General features: G+C 46.7%; 1 protein-coding gene across 1 annotated transcript in view; it reads left to right on the plus strand.

Annotated features, from left to right (window-relative positions):
• LOC132574915 (1-phosphatidylinositol 4,5-bisphosphate phosphodiesterase gamma-1-like) overlaps positions 1–16,468 on the plus strand; it is a 156,741-nt gene that overhangs the window by 77,825 nt on the left and 62,448 nt on the right. Inside the window, 5 exon segments of the mRNA XM_060243165.1 lie at positions 3,205–3,239; positions 8,631–8,703; positions 9,860–9,961; positions 13,183–13,301; positions 15,799–15,884. Of these exon segments, the coding sequence (XP_060099148.1) occupies positions 3,205–3,239; positions 8,631–8,703; positions 9,860–9,961; positions 13,183–13,301; positions 15,799–15,884 (415 nt within the window).

The raw sequence follows: 16,468 nt of genomic DNA on the forward strand, positions 1-16,468 counted from the left end.
GTAAGAACCTACTGGAGCCTGCAGCGGACAGATTAATATCGATGCCGCCTGATCCCAGAGATGTGGCAAGTTGGGAATCGGTCTGTGGAGTTCCAGAGGCCTTTCTGGGGATCAAGGATAGTTCTGGGAATGCACTTTCTGAATTCAGCAGCCGTGTGGCCCATCCGAAATTACGAAGGAACAAAATACACCTCACCGTGCTAAATAATGTATCCAGATAAATTCTTATTATAAATCCTCAATTGTGTCTATGTCTTATTATAAGCTCTACGAGATATAAATACAATTGAGGATTTATAATAAGAATTTATTTGGATACATTATTTAGCATAGTGAATTGTATTTTGTTCCTTCTAGATTTTTTACCCCATGGTCTCATTTGCATTCTGGTTAGTCATCCAAAATTATGGGGTGGAGGTGGAAGTCAGAAGGCACTGGGGTTGGGTGTGGGAAGAAAGGGGACTTTCTATAATCCTTGTGGATTTCGAGGGAAGAGATGAATAATAATAATATAATAATAATTATTATTATTATTTACATTTGATTAATCACCCTATCCCGGCTAGCGCAGCTATTATTATTATTATTATTATTATTAATCACGCTAGCGCGGCTGCTATTATTATTATTATTTACATTTGATTAATCACCCTATCCCGGCTAGCGCGGCTATTATTATTATTTACATTTGATTAATCACCCTATCCTGGCTAGCGCGGCTATTATTATTATTATTTACATTTGATTAATCACCCTATCCCGGCTAGCGCGGCTATTATTATTATTATTTACATTTGATTAATCACCCTATCCTGGCTAGCGCGGCTATTATTATTATTATTATTATTATTATTATTATTATTATTATTTACATTTGATTAATCACCCTATCCCGGCTAGCGCGACTGCTATTATTATTATTATTATTATTATTATTATTATTATTATTATTATTATTATTATTATTATTATTATTATTATTTACATTTGATTAATCACCAAATCCTGATTAGCATGGCTATTATTATTATTATTATTATTTACATTTGATTAATCACCAAATCCTGATTAGCATGGCTATTATTATTATTATTATTATTTACATTTGATTAATCACCCTATCCCGGCTAGCGTGGCTGCTATTATTATTATTATTATTTACATTTGATTAATCACCCTATCCCGGCTAGCGCGGCTATTATTATTTACATTTGATTAATCACCCTATCCTGGCTAGCGCGGCTATTATTATTATTATTATTATTATTATTATTATTATTATTATTATTATTATTATTATTATTTACATTTGATTAATCACCCTATCCCGGCTAGCGCGACTGCTATTATTATTATTATTATTATTATTATTATTATTATTATTATTATTATTATTATTATTATTATTATTTACATTTGATTAATCACCAAATCCTGATTAGCATGGCTATTATTATTATTATTATTATTATTTACATTTGATTAATCACCCTATCCCGGCTAGTGTGGCTGCTATTATTATTATTATTATTTACATTTGATTAATCACCCTATCCTGGCTAGCGCGGCTATTATTATTATTATTTACATTTGATTAATCACCCTATCTCGGCTAGCGCGACTGCTATTATTATTATTATTATTTACATTTGATTAATCACCCTATCCTGGCTAGCGCGGCTATTATTATTATTATTTACATTTGATTAATCACCCTATCCCGGCTAGCGCGACTGCTATTATTATTATTATTATTATTATTATTATTATTATTATTATTATTATTATTTACATTTGATTAATCACCCTATCCCGGCTAGCGCGACTGCTATTATTATTATTATTATTATATACATTTGATTAATCACCATATCCCAGCTAGCGTGGCTGCTATTATTATTATCATCATCATTGTTATTATTATTTACATTTGATTAATCACCCTATCCCGGCTAGCGCCAGGCTCAGGGTGACGTACAACATTAAAAAATACATATATATAAAATCAATGGCATTAAAAAATTACAAACCCTCATGGCGTCTTTCAAGTGCTCTTATTCAGTCATTGCATCCCATCAGTGGTGGGGGGATCCCCCCAAGAGGGGTGGGGAGGAGAAGGTGCCAGCACGGCAACCGTCGCTGTCCTCTTGCAAAGGCTTGGCGGAACATCTCTGCCTTACAGGCCCTACGGAACTGTGGAAGATCCCGCAGGGCCCTGAGGTCTTCCAGCAGAGCGTTCCGCCAAGTCGGGGCCAGGACTGAAAAAGCCCCGGCCCTCGTTGAGGACAGCCGAAACCTCTTTCGGGCCAGGGATCACCAGCAGATTTCAACTCCTGGAGCGCAACGTCCTTCCAGGGACATAGTGGAGGAGGCGGTCCCGTAAATACATCGGTCCCAGACCACTCAAGGCCTGAAAGGTCATAACCAAAACCTTGAATCTGACCTGGTACTCAACTGGCAACCAGTATAGCTGGCGCAGCACAGGTAGAATATGGGCCATCCGTGGTGTTCTAGGCAGGGCTGGTGCTGCCGCATTCTGGACCCGTTGGCGCTTCCAGATCAGACTCGGAATGGAGGTGGCTTGCCATTCCCTGCCTCTGCTCTGATTTCATCTGGGCCATTCGGCAGGACGGTCAAGTTGCAGATGACTTACGGTGACCCCATAAGGGGCAGGGCCTTTTTTGTAGCAGGAGCTCCTTTGCCTATTAGGCCACACACCTTTGATGTAGCCAATCCTCCAAGAACTCACAGTAGGCCCTGGAAGAAGAGCCCTGTAAAGCTCTTGGAGGATTGGCTGCAAAAGAGGGGCATGGCCTAATAGGCAAAGGAGTTCCTGTTACCAGAAAAAGGCCCCGCCAGAGGGTTTCCAAAGAGACATGTTCAGAGGTGGTTTGCCATTGCCTGACTCTGCGTAGCAACCCTGGGGCTTCCTTGGTGGTCTCCCACCCCGATACTAACCCTGCTGATGGGAACAGACTAGCCTGGGCCATCCAAGGCAGAGTTGGGGGTCTCCATCTCTCTTTGTTCACGCAGACGCCCTTTGCTCAGGTCAGTTCTGCCTCACGGCTCTGCTGATATTCCTAGTTCACTGGAACGCTGTTTCAAAACCTGTTTGTAAAGCTCGGTTTGTCCCTGGATGATGGATACCCGCTTGTCCTCTTGCTTCCGTTGACGGCGCTTTAATTTCGCTCTTTTGATTGGCAGATCATCGAGCAGCTGGAATTGTCTTTCCCCTTGCGGTAAGTACAAAGGAAAGCAGGCTACGCTTTGGGATAGACTGTGTGTGTGTGTGTGTGTGTGTTTGCACAAACGTGCATGACTCTGTAGAGCACAGGTCAGGAAGGCTGTTGACAGGCTGGGAGAGATTTCGAGGGCAGCTGCCAAGATGGTTCTTGATTCCTGCCTATTGCTTAGCACAGAGACATTTTGAATCTGACAAAGGTGAACTCTTGAGAGCCAGTTTGGTGTAGTGGTTAAGTGTGCAGACTCTTATCTGGGAGAACCGGGTTTGATTCCCCACTCCTCCACTTGCACCGGCTGGAATGGCCTTGGGTCAGCCAGAACGCTCTTATCTGGAAGAACCGGGTTTGATTCCCCGCTCCTCCACTTGCACCTGCTGGAATGGTCTTGGGTCAGCCAGAGCTCTCTTATCTGGGAGAACCGGGTTTGATTCCCCACTCCTCCACTTGCAGCTGCTGGGATGGCCTTGGGTCAGCCATAGCTCTTGCAAGAGTTGTCCTTGAAAGGGCAGCTGCTGTGAGAACCCTCTCCAGCCCCACCCACCTGACAGGGTGTCTGTTGTGGGGGGAGAGCCAGTTTGGTGTAGTGATTAAGTGTGCGGACTCTTACTTATTTATTTATTTATTTATTTATATCCCGCCCTTCCCAACAAGTGGCTCAGGGCGGCTCACAGCACAAGATTTCACATAGTAACATTTAAGCATAAAACAGTTAAAATTAATTAATACATTTAAAATTATAAAATATTTAAAATTATAAGACATTTAAAACATTTAAAACATTATCTGGGAGAACCAGGTTTGATTCCCCACTCCTCCCCTCCAGCTGCTGGAATGGCCTTGGGTCAGCCAGAGCTCTCTTATCTGGGAGAACCGGGTTTGATTCCTCGCTCCTCCACTTGCAGCTGCTGGAATGGCCTGGGGTCAGCCAGAGCTCTCTTATCTGGGAGAACCGGGTTTGATTCCCCACTCCTCCACTTGCACCTGCTGGAATGGCCTTGGGTCAGCCATAGCTCTCTTATCTGGGAGAACCGGGTTTGATTCCCCACTCCTCCACTTGCACCTGCTGGAATGGCCTTGGGTCAGCCAGAGCTCTCTTATCTGGGAGAACCGGGTTTGATTCCTCGCTCCTCCACTTGCAGCTGCTGGAATGGCCTGGGGTCAGCCAGAGCTCTCTTATCTGGGAGAACTGGGTTTGATTCCCCACTCCTCCACTTGCACCTGCTGGAATGGCCTTGGGTCAGCCAGAGCTCTCTTATCTGGGAGAACCGGGTTTGATTCCTCGCTCCTCCACTTGCAGCTGCTGGAATGGCCTGGGGTCAGCCAGAGCTCTCTTATCTGGGAGAACCGGGTTTGATTCCCCACTCCTCCACTTGCACCTGCTGGAATGGCCTTGGGTCAGCCATAGCTCTCTTATCTGGGAGAACCGGGTTTGATTCCCCACTCCTCCACTTGCACCTGCTGGAATGGCCTTGGGTCAGCCAGAGCTCTCTTATCTGGGAGAACCGGGTTTGATTCCCCACTCCTCCACTTGCACCTGCTGGAATGGCCTTGGGTCAGCCAGAGCTCTCTTATCTGGGAGAACCGGGTTTGATTCCTCGCTCCTCCACTTGCAGCTGCTGGAATGGCCTTGGGTCAGCCATAGCTCTTGCAAGAGTTGTCCTTGAAAGGGCAGCTGCTGTGAGAGCCCTCTCAGCCCCACCCACCTCACAGGATGTCTGCTGTGGGGGGAGAAGAGATAGGAGATTGTAAGCCGCTCTGAGTCTCTGATTTAGAGAGAAGGGCGGGGTATAAATCTGCAGTCTTCTAATGGGAGACTGTTGGTCTCTGAGGCTCCAGCTGCAACTGTCTATACAACGATTGTAAAAGCTGGAGAGTGTCTAAATATAAATTTGAAGGAAATACCGGGCATTCCATTCTTGAAGTCAAGGCTTTGCCTAGTGTGCTGCAGCCTGAAGAAGGCGAATGAAATGGATAGTTACCTAGGCAATCCATTGCTGCTGCTGCTGTAACATCAACCTTCTATTGTAATTGTGCCAGTGTTGTTAAAATCTGGCAGCTAGTGTGTAGCGTTTTTCTGTCAGTAATAGGGATAATAAGTTGTTTGTTTCAAAACATAGAGCAGCAAGCCAAGACTTGTATCAACATTTGTTACTTTTACACTGTTTCCCTCCCCCCCCCTTTTGTTGCCATATGGCTTTTCTGTACAGCTAGCTCTTTCTGCATAGAGGTATTTTAAAGGCAGGCTGAAGGAACAGGCCGTATCTTAACAGACTGCAGATACGTTGCCTCGTTAGAGTCAAACTAAATGTTAACAGTGGCTGTGGGTCCAACCTTTGGCCGCCGACGCCATTTTAAACAAGATCTTGATGCTTTAAGCAATGTCACACGGCCCTAATCCTGATCAGGCCACAGCATGAGGGACTGGGAGATCTTTGTGGGTTTTTTTCTTTTATTTAAAACATTATTTACGAAAATTGTATCCCACTTTCCTGCCCTAATAAGGGCCACTTTGTTGTAGTGGTTAAGTGCGTGGACTCTTATCTGGGAGAACCGGGTTTGATTCCTCAGTCCTCAGCTGCTGGAATGGCCTTGGGTCAGCCAGAGCTCTCGCAAGAGTTGTCCTTGAAAGGGCAGCTGCTGGGAGAGCCCTCTCCAGCCCCACCCACCTCACAGGAGGGGGGAAGATATAGGAGATTGTAAGCTGCTCTGAGTCTCTGATTCAGAGAGAAGCTCGGGGTATAAATCTGGGATTCTTCACTGAGGCAGTGAACAAGTTTTTTAAAAAAAAATGATAAAATCAGATTTTAAAACTATTAAAATCGACCCCCTCCAAACACCCATCATGAAAAAAAATTAATAACATAGTTTTAAAATGGAGTTTAGATGCCTACAAAATGCAGTTAAAATACACAACCCTTCAAGTGTTGAAACAGGGCTGTTTTGGTACAAGGAAATCCATGAGGGGAGCATATCACCAGGTTTCCCCACACAGCATTTTTTAAATGCCCAGTCTTATCTAAAATGTCATTGGTGGCCACAGGTTGGACCTTGGGCTGCTGTAATGTCTAGTTTGGCCATGAGTCTGCCATAGCCAAAATAAAACTGAAGTCTGGTTGGGGTGCCTGAAAGACTAATGAGATTTATTTCCATTTGAGCTTTTGTCAGACACAATTCACTTCCTCAGATATGTGAAGGGAAGTCAAACTTGGAGTTATATTTAAAGGGAAGGTTCTGGTAGGAGGAGGTATGAGGCAGAGAGATGGGTGTGAACTCCATCCTAAGTTTTCGAAGTGTACATTCTCTGTGTAAATGACTAGAACAAAATTAACAGTTAGAAGGATATTGATGAAGTCAGCTCGGGAAGAAATATTCAGGTGAAAATTAACTGATATTGGTAACAAGACTGTGGATTGATAAAATGCGTTAAGAGCAGCCAATGAAAATTTCTAAATAGTAGGTCTTGCAGAGTTTTTAAGAGATCGAAACGAGTAAGGAAACTCAAGTCTCTGTTTAAACCAGGATGACATGTGCGGTTTAATCTCTAATTGCACTTCATGTTGTATACTCCCTTCAAAATTTTGTTTTTTGCTTTTTTGTACAACAGTTACCATCAGGTTTTCCTTATGTCCCGTTTGTGTTCATTCATTCTCTCATGTGCCAATTGAGGCGGGATTTATTTTTGTACCTCTTGTACCCTCAGTAACCCAAACCCAAACGATTTTCAGAAACCAAAAAAACCTGCAGTTATCAGAAGGCTAATACATGCACACTAACAAGTTTCAAGACCTTACAGATAAACTTTATTAGACTCCCAAGTTTCTTCTCTGGACAGAAGGCTTAAAATATATATATAGAGAGAGAGAGAAAAGCAAAGTAATAGATAGCATTAGTACATTTGCTCATACACTTATACAGTTAGAATTCAGTTCTATAATCAAGCATAGTTCCATAGTTAAGCACAGTTCTCTACAGTTAAGCATTCTGTGAAAAGTCCAAGTCCCTATTAGACTAACACCCTGTTAGTCTACGTTTTCTCATTTAAAGTCTAAGTCCCAAAACCCATTTGTTCGGCATGAAAAGCATAGAGACAGTCTCTAGTTGGATCAACTTGAAATCAACAAAGGCTTGTTAATTTCAGGGCTTGACCAGCGTAGAGACCCCCTGTCTCTCAGGCAGACAGCCCCCTCTGCTCAAAATCCCAAGGTTTATAAAGGCTTTCCCCACCCCCGATCACTTATCTCTATTTCATCATCATCTTATCTTATTATATACGTCAACTACATTCCAGAACTACCAGCTGCATAAGAACATAAGAGAAACCATGTTGGATCAGGCCGATGGCCCATCCAGTCCAACACTCTGTGTCACACAGTGGCCAAATTTATATATATATAATATATATATATATATATATATATATATATACACACACACATACACTGTGGCTAATAGCCACTGATGGACCTCTGCTCCATATTTTTATCTAAACCCCTCTTGAAGGTAGCCATGCTTGTGGCCGCCACCACCTCCTGTGGCAGTGAATTCCACATGTTAATCACCCTTTGGGTGAAGAAGTACTTCCTTTTATCCGTTTTAACCTGTCTGCTCAGCAATTTCATTGAATGCCCAATTTCATTGAATTCACCTTGCAGATTGTCAGTTATCTTCCGTTTCCCGCTTGTACCGTATAAGGCTTTTCCTGCCCTGAGACTGCTTTTACCTTTTACCCGCATTGACTGACCTAAATTCTCAGCCTAAGCTGTTAGCAATATGAACGCTTAATAGTGCTGAATAGCTTGGGCCTCTTGTTGCCAATTTCATAAGAGACCCAACCCCAAAAGAAATTCTGCCACACCGATTAACATGCTGATCCATTGCAGACTGCAGAAGTGAACTATTTGCACAGAGTGAGACATATTAAACTGGATGCAATTGGGTGGGCTCTGGATGTGTCAGTTCTGTCACCTTGCTGGCTAAAGCCCAGGCCCCTTTGCTCCACCCCGCAGCTGTGCAAACCACCCGCTAGAAGCATCTTGCATGTGTATGCATATGTATGTGTATGAGGGATATTTTTTTTATTATTTATTTATTATTTATATCCCGCCGTTCCCACCAAGGTGGCTCAGGGCGGCTCACAACACATAAAATCCGACATAACAAAATTAGGATTAAACATTTACACCATTAAAACATTTAAAATATAAAAACATTAAAACATGGCAAAGCAAAGCATTAAAACAAAGCAGAAATCTAATAGAGCTACACTTAGTTTCCTATGCCAGATTCATTGTAGGCCAGCCGGAAGAGGGTTGTCTTACAGGCCCTGCGGAACTGGGTACCTGCATGGAGGATTTGTGTTCCTACTCAATTTTTTACTATTTCACCCAGAAACGTGGACCGACCAGAGCTGTGCCAGATCACCTTGTATGATTTCCAGAAGTTCCTGCAGTATGACCAGAAGGTAGGTTCAAAGTGAGCGGTGTATAAGAGCATAAGAGAAGCCATGTTAGATCAGGCCAATGGCCCCTCCAGTCCAACACTCTGTGTCACATAAGAACATAAGAGAAGCCATGTTGGATCAGGCCAATGGCCCCTCCAGTCCAACACTCTGTGTCTCATAAGAACATAAGAGAAGCCCTGTTGGATCAGGCCAATGGCCCCTCCAGTCCAACACTCTGTGTCACAGAAGAACATCAGAGAAGCCATGTTGGATCAGGCCAATGGCCCATCCAGTCCAACACTCTGTGTCACACAGTGGCAAAAAATTTTATATATATATATATGCCACATATATATATATATACACACACACACTGTGGCTAATAGTCACTGATGGACCTCTGTTCCATATTTTTATCTAAACCCCTCTTGAAGGTGGCTATGCTTGTGGCCGCCACCACCTCCTGTGGCAGTGAATTCCACATGTTAATCACCCTTTGGGTGAAGAAGTACTTCCTTTTATCCGTTTTAACCTGTCTGCTCAGCAATTTCATCGAATGCCCACAAGTTCTTGTGAGAAAGGGAGAAAAGTACTTCTTTCTCTACTTTCTCCATCCCATGCATTATCTTGTAAACCTCTATCATGTCACCCCGCAGTCGACGTTTCTCCAAGCTAAAGAGCCCCAAGCGTTTCAACCTTTCTTCATAGGGAAAGTGTTCCAGCCCTTTAATCATTCTAGTTGCCCTTTTCTGGACTTTCTCCAATGCTATAATATCCTTTTTGAGGTGCGGCAACCAGAACTGCACACAGTACTCCAAATGAGACCACACCATCGATTTATACAGGGGCATTATGATACTGGCTGATTTGTTTTCAATTCCCTTCCTAATAATTCCCAGCTGACAGTGATGAAGATCCTGTGAATTTAGAGGGGAGGTGTTTGTGAGTTTCCTGCATTGTGCAGGGGGTTGGACTAGATGACCCTGGAGGTCCCTTCCCAACTCTATAATTCTATGATTCTTATGTTCTTGTGTCAGTTGCTGCCTTCTTGCTTACTTGAGCTGCAGGCTGAGACTCAAGCAGAAACCAACGTGGAACAGATGGGAGATGCCTATTCTGGAATCTGCTCCCCTCTTGCTATTGCCTTCTAATCCTCGATCCTCTGCCCCTCCTCTAGGAGCCCTGGGCAAGTGACATTGCCCGAGTTCGAGAATTCATGTGCAGCTGCCTGCAGGATCCGTTCAGCGACATGGCTGAACCTTTCTTCCAGCTGGATGAGGTGGGTAAGCTTAGGCAGGATGGCTAGGTAGGCTTGGGCAGCTCTGCGTTCAGCACTGCCTGGAAGAGAGCGTGTGCGGGAGCAAAGGAAGACTTGAACATGCCAGCAGAAGCGGGGCCTTTCCCACCCAGGTCCCCATCTCTCCCTTCTCTCCAGCCAATTTGGCGCAGTGGTGAAGTGTGCGGACTCATATCTGGGAGCATCTGGTTTGATTCCCCACTCTTCCACCTGCTGGAATGGCCTTGGGTCAGCCATAGCTCTCGTAGGCGTTGTCCTTGAAAGGGCAGCTTCTGTCAGAGCTCTCTCAGCCCCACCCATCTCACTGGGTGTCTGTTGTGGCGGGGGGAAAGGTAAACGAGATTGTGAGCTGCTTTGAGACTCTGAGATTTGGAGTGGAGGGCGGGGTATAAATCCAATATCTTCATCTACCTCACAGGGAGTCTGTTGTAGGGGAGGAAGATAAAGGAGATTGTGAGCCGCTCTGAGACTCAGCAGGGCTCTTCTGATGTTCTCAGGGGAACACCTTGGCCTCTCTGCCCTCTTGTTGCCCCTCCAGTGGAGAGCCAGTATGGTGTAGTGGTTAAGTGTGTGGACTCATATCTGGGAGAACCGGTTTTGATTCCCCACTCCTCCACTTGGACCTGCTGGAATGGCTTTGGGACAGCCAGAGCTCTCATAGGAGTTGTCCTCGAAAGGGCAGCTTCTGTGAAAGCTCTTTCAGCCCCACTTACCTCACCGGGCGTCTGTTGTGCGGGTGGGGGGGGAGGTAAAGGAGATTGTGACCACTCTGAGATTCAGAGTGGAGGGCGGGATATAAATCCAATATCTTCTTCATGTCCTGAGCTAGAAATTCCATTTACATCTTTGCATTCTCAGCAGTCACGATACTCAAAACCAGGGATCATTTTGTAGAAAAATAGGTGGTGGAGCTCATCCAGAGATTGTTATGCAGCTGCACATACTATTCAATGGACAAAGTGGGGAGGAGGAGGGGGAACTGTCCGAAAGGTTCAGGAGCTGTGCTCCCGTGAATTCCTGCAGAATTCAAGGCCTACGGAATTCAAGGCCTGCTCACAATCCAGCTCGTCACGACACTCAAAACCCAACTCCCAAGGGTCATTTCGTAGAAAAAGAGGTGCAGAAGCTCATTCGTACAACTCCTTTGCATATGCCACATGCAATTTACTGCTTCTGTGGTGAGACAAGGAAGACTTTTGTGTTCGTAAACAGTGTCAAAACTGTTAGGAGAATAGAGATGGGAAAACCCCTCCTTAATAAAAGTAATTAACGGACATCTAATAGGTATTCAGGAGGGGTGAGGGTCACGATCAGTGAAGAAGAAGATGAGGATATTGGATTTATATCCCGCCCTCAACTCCGAAGAGTCTCAGAGCGGCTCACAACCTCCTTTACCTTCCTCCCCCACAACAGACACCCTGTGAGGTAGATGAAGATATTGGATTTATATCCCGCCCTCCACTCCAAAGAGTCTCAGAGCGGCTCACAATCTCCTTTACCTTCCTCCCCCACAACAGACACCCTGTGAGGTAGATGAAGATATTGGATTTATATCCTGCCCTCTACTCCGAAGAGTCTCAGAGCAGCTCACAATCTCCTTTCCCTTCCCCCCCCACAACAGACACCCTGTGAGGTAGATGAAGATATTGGATTTATATCCCGCCCTCCACTCCGAAGAGTCTCAGAGCGGCTCACCATCTTCTTTACCTTCCCCCCGCCACAACAGGCACCCTCTGAGGTAGATGAAGATATTGGATTTATATCCCGCCCTCCACTCCGAAGTGTCTCAGAGCAGCTCACAATCTCCTTTACCTTCCTCCCCTCACAAGAGACACCTTGTGAGGTGGGTGGGGCTGAGAGGGCTCTCCCAGCAGCTGCCCTTTCAAGGACAACCTCTGCCAGAGCTATGACTGACCCAAGGCCATTCCAGCAGGTGCAAGTGGAGGAGTGGGGAATCAAACCCAGTTCTCCCAGATAAGAGTCTGCACACTTCACCACTACACCAAACTGGCTCTCCGGTGGCAGACTGTCTCCGGTACCTTGTATTACATTTTATGGCATACATGGCCCAGTCTGATGAATGACATTTATGTCAGATTCAGCCCTTGTAAGAAATTAAGTTGACACCTGGCAGTAGTTATTGGAATGCCAGGATGAGACAGACTGCGGCAGAAGGTGCTTGTTCCGGCCTGCAGGCCCTCTTCCACCCTGCCTTACAAGGTTTTCGCAACACCTGGAGAGACTCTGCTCTCTCTCTTTCCGGTAACCTGTCACCATTACCCGACCTTTGCAGGAATTACTCACTGGGAGGGTGAGGACTCCCAGCTTCCCTTCCCAGATCAGAGGAGATCAAATTTGGTGCAGTGGTTAAATGCGCTGACTCTTATCTGGGAGAACCGAGTTTGATTCCCCCCTTCTCCACTTGCAGCTGCTGGAATGGCCTTGGGTTAGCCATAGCTCTCACAGGAGTTGTCCTTGAAAGGGCAGCTGCTACCAGAGCTCCCTCAGCCCCACCTACATCACAGGGTGTCTGTTGTGGTGGGAAAAGAAGATATAGGAGATTGTAAGCCGCTCTGCGTCTCTGATTCAGAGAGAAAGGTGGGGTATAAATCTGGAAGGGGTTTGATTCTCCACTCCTCCTCCACTTGCAGCTGCTAGAATGGCCTTGAGTCAGCCATAGCTATTGCAAGAGTTGTCCTTGCAAGGGCAGCTGCTGTGAGAGCTCTCTCAGCCCCACCCACCAACACAGGGTGTCTGTTGTGGGGGAAGGAGATATAAAAGATTGCAAGCCACTTTGAGTCTCTGATTCAGAGAGAAGGGCAGGGTACAAATCTGCAGTTTTCTTGTTCTAGTGGTGAAGTGTGCAGACTGTTATCTGGAAGGACCGGGTTTGATTCCCCACTCCTCTAATTGCAGCTGCTGGAATGGCCTTGGGTCAGCCATAGCTCTCGCAGGAGTTGTCCTTGAAAGGGCAGCTGCTACCAGAGCTCCCTCAGCCCTACCTACCTCACAGGGTGTCTGTTGTGGTGGGAAAAGAATGTATAGGAGATTGTAAGCCACTCTGCGTCTCTGATTCAGAGAGGAGGGTGGGGTATAAATCTGCAGTCGTCGTCTTCTTGGCTCACTGCTTCCAGAGTTGGCTCATCTCTCTCTCCTCCTCCTTTCCCTGGCTTTCTCACTAGTTTTTGTCTCCTTCCCCCCAGTTCCTGACATTCCTCTTCTCCAAAGAAAACACGACCATGGACTCCAAGTATGAGCAGGTGGTGCCGGACGAAATGAACTACCCCTTATCTCAGTACTGGATTTCCTCCTCCCATAACACGTAAGACCACCCCTAGACCGTAGCATCATTTGCCTCTGCAGTATAAGCGTGGGACGTTAAAGCAACTGAGGGTTAAGGTGAACAGGGCTGCCGGCACTGCTGGGGTGCGTGTGCATGTGCTCAGCTTGCCTCGCTGGCTGTCACCAGGGGTTCCTGAAGACGGCGTCCCGCCAGGACCATTCCTTAGCCAGCTCCTGGATTCAGGCCTTGAAGAGGAGGTCCCTGTTTGGGCTGTGTGGAGAAATGCCATTTTAGGCAATGGTTATCGGGGAGTTGGCAGGAAGAGGCCATCAAACTGGAGGCAGGCTTCGGCCTAGTCTCTTCCTCCTGCCTGGAAGCAGCCATTCTGAGGAGGCCTCCAGGAGAGACAGGAAGTCTTTCAGACTGGTCTCCCAGAGAGTTGCAGGAGGGAAAACCAGTTCCCGGGCAGGAAAAGGGTTATATATCAGGGGTAGCCAACAGTAGTTCCCCAGATGTTTTTTTTGCCTACAACACCCATCAGCCCCAGCCATTGGCCATGCTGGCTGGGGCTGATGGGAGTTGTAGGCAGAAAACATCTGGAGAGCTACCATTGGCCACCCCTGTTATGTATTATAGATTTTGGTAGGGAAAAGGAGTTTGATTTGAGTCTTGGAGACGGGTGAGTGGGTTCTGGATGGTATGGTCAGGGCCGGTTGCATAGCTGGGGAAGAAGGAGCGTTTTTTCCCTAGTTCGATTTAGTTCTTCTGCTCACAACTTTATAATGCCTGTATATAGTTATAAATTTTAAATAAATGTTTTGTCTGTTTAAAAAGGTAGTCCCTCTGTACCACCAAGGTTCCCCAACCGCCTTAGACCACGCTACTGCAAGAGGGGAGCTCAGGGAAGGCATACAGTTGGCAAGGGTGCCAGTCCTCCAGGGGTCTCCCAAAGAAGGACTGTGGTCTCGGTCATAACCAGGTGCTGGGTTGGCAGAGGACCTTGAGGCCAGGCCTCAGAACTGGCAGGAAGGAGGAATTGGGAGTCCTGTTCCTCTCAGTCAGGAACTCCTAAATTGAACAGGTAGTGGCAGCGTTCCCTAGTGGTGGGAAGAGGATAAGCTCCCTCCAGGAGCTGGCAACTCAAAAGGGAGTTGAGACCGGGTCTGAAGGCAGAATCGGGCCGGTTCCGTCACAGACTGCACAAACCCAGGGCTGCTCCTTACACCCACGGGGTAACTTCTGGTCAAGGCGCCCTTAAGGTCTGCCCGTGTGGCTCTCCACCACAACTGCAAATGTGGACCACACGACACAGGTGGAAAGCCTCACTAAACCTTCCACTAAAAAAGGGTCCTTGGCTCTAGTGAAATAGTCGGTTAATGAGTCCTAGGGCAGATCATGTGGGATTCTGTGAGTCAGCGTGACTCCGTTGGTGTAGTGGTTAAGTGCACGGCGTCTTATCTGGGAGAACCAGGTTTGATTCCCCACTCCTCCACTTGCAGCTGCTGGAATGGCCTTGGGTGAGTTGTAACTCTTGCAGAATTGTCCATGAAAGGGCAGCTTCTGGGAGCGCTCTCTCAGTCCCACCCACCTCACAGGGTGTCTGTTGCGGGGGAGTAAGGGAAAGGAGATTGTAGGTTGCTCTGAGACTCTGTCCTTGAAAGGGCAGCTTCTGGGAGAGCTCTCTCAGTCCCACCCACCTCACAGGGTGTGTGTTGTGGGGGAGGAAGGGAAAGGAGATTGTAGGCCGCTCTGAGACTCTGTCCTTGAAAGGGCAGCTTCTGGGAGAGCTCTCTCAGCCCCAGCCGCCTCACAGGTGTGTGTTGTGGGGGAGGAAGGGAAAGGAGATTGTAGGCCGCTCTGAGACTCTGTCCTTGAAAGGGCAGCTTCTGGGAGAGCTCTCTCAGCCCCACCCGCCTCACAGGGTGTCTCTTGTGGGGGAAGAAGATAAAGGAGAATGTAAGCCATCCTGAGACTACGACGTGAGTCTACAGTCGTCTTCTTCGTTGTTGCTAGCCACGGTAGTGCCTGAAAGTGCCATCAAAAGCACAGCCAACGAATGGCAACCTTGTAGGTCTTTCAAGGCAGGAGAGGAACAGAGGTGGTTTGCTGTTGCCTGTAGCGACCTAGTGTTTCCTTGGTGGTCTCTCATCCAAGTACTAACCAGGGCTGTCCTTGCTTATCTCCTGAGATCTGATTAGCTCGGACTAACCCGGGCCATCCACCTAGATCAGGGGTGGCCAACGGTAGCTCTCCAGATGTTTTTTGCCTACAACTCCCATCAAACCCAGCCAGCATGGCTAATGGCTGGGGCTAATGGGAGTTGTAGGCAAAAAACATCTGGAGAGCTACCGTTGGCCACCCCTGAGCTAGAGCAAAGCAAGCTTGTTTAACTCCAGGTATGACTCTGACCTCCCCAGTCCTCTGAGACATAGCCAGGGTTGCTTCTGGCGCCCTTAGGGTAGGAAGCCGTGAGGGTCACAGGAAGTCCTGCCCACCGGGTGATTCATACAGTCTGTTCCTTCTCTTCCTCTCTCAGGTATCTCACTGGGGACCAGTTCTCTAGCGAGTCCTCTTTGGAAGCTTACGCCCGCTGCCTCCGCATGGGTTGCCGTTGCATTGAACGTGAGTGACGCCGTCCATCCTTGGGTACAATTCTGGTCACCGCACCTCAGTTCTGCTTCCTGTACAATTCTGGTCACCGCACCTCAAAAGAGATAAAAGTGCAGAAAAGGGCAGCTAGAATGATTCAAGGGTTGGAACACCTTCCTCATGAAGAAAGGTTGAAACGCTTAGGGCTCTTTAGCTTGGAGAAACGTCGACTGCGGGGTGACACAATAGAGGTTTACAAGAGTATGCACGGGATAGAGAAGGTAAAGAAGGAAGTCCTTTTCTCCCTTTCTCACGATAAAAGAGCTCGTGAGCACTCAATGAAATTGCTGAGCAGTCGGGTTAGAACGGATAAAAGGAAGTCCTTCTTCACCCAAAGGGTGATTAACACGTGGAATTCACTGCCACAGGAGAGGTGGCGGCTACAGGCATAGCCAGCTTCAAGAGGGGATTGGATTAACATCTGGAGCAGAGGTCTCTCTGAAGTTCATATGAACATATGAAGCTGCTTTATACTGAATCAGACTCTCGGTCCATCAAAGTCAGTCTTGTCTCCTCAGACGGGCAGCGGCTCTTCAGGGTCTCAAGCTGAGGTTTTT

Source organism: Heteronotia binoei, chromosome 7 (assembly GCF_032191835.1).
Source record: "Heteronotia binoei isolate CCM8104 ecotype False Entrance Well chromosome 7, APGP_CSIRO_Hbin_v1, whole genome shotgun sequence".
In the NCBI taxonomy this organism is placed as follows: domain Eukaryota; kingdom Metazoa; phylum Chordata; class Lepidosauria; order Squamata; family Gekkonidae; genus Heteronotia; species Heteronotia binoei.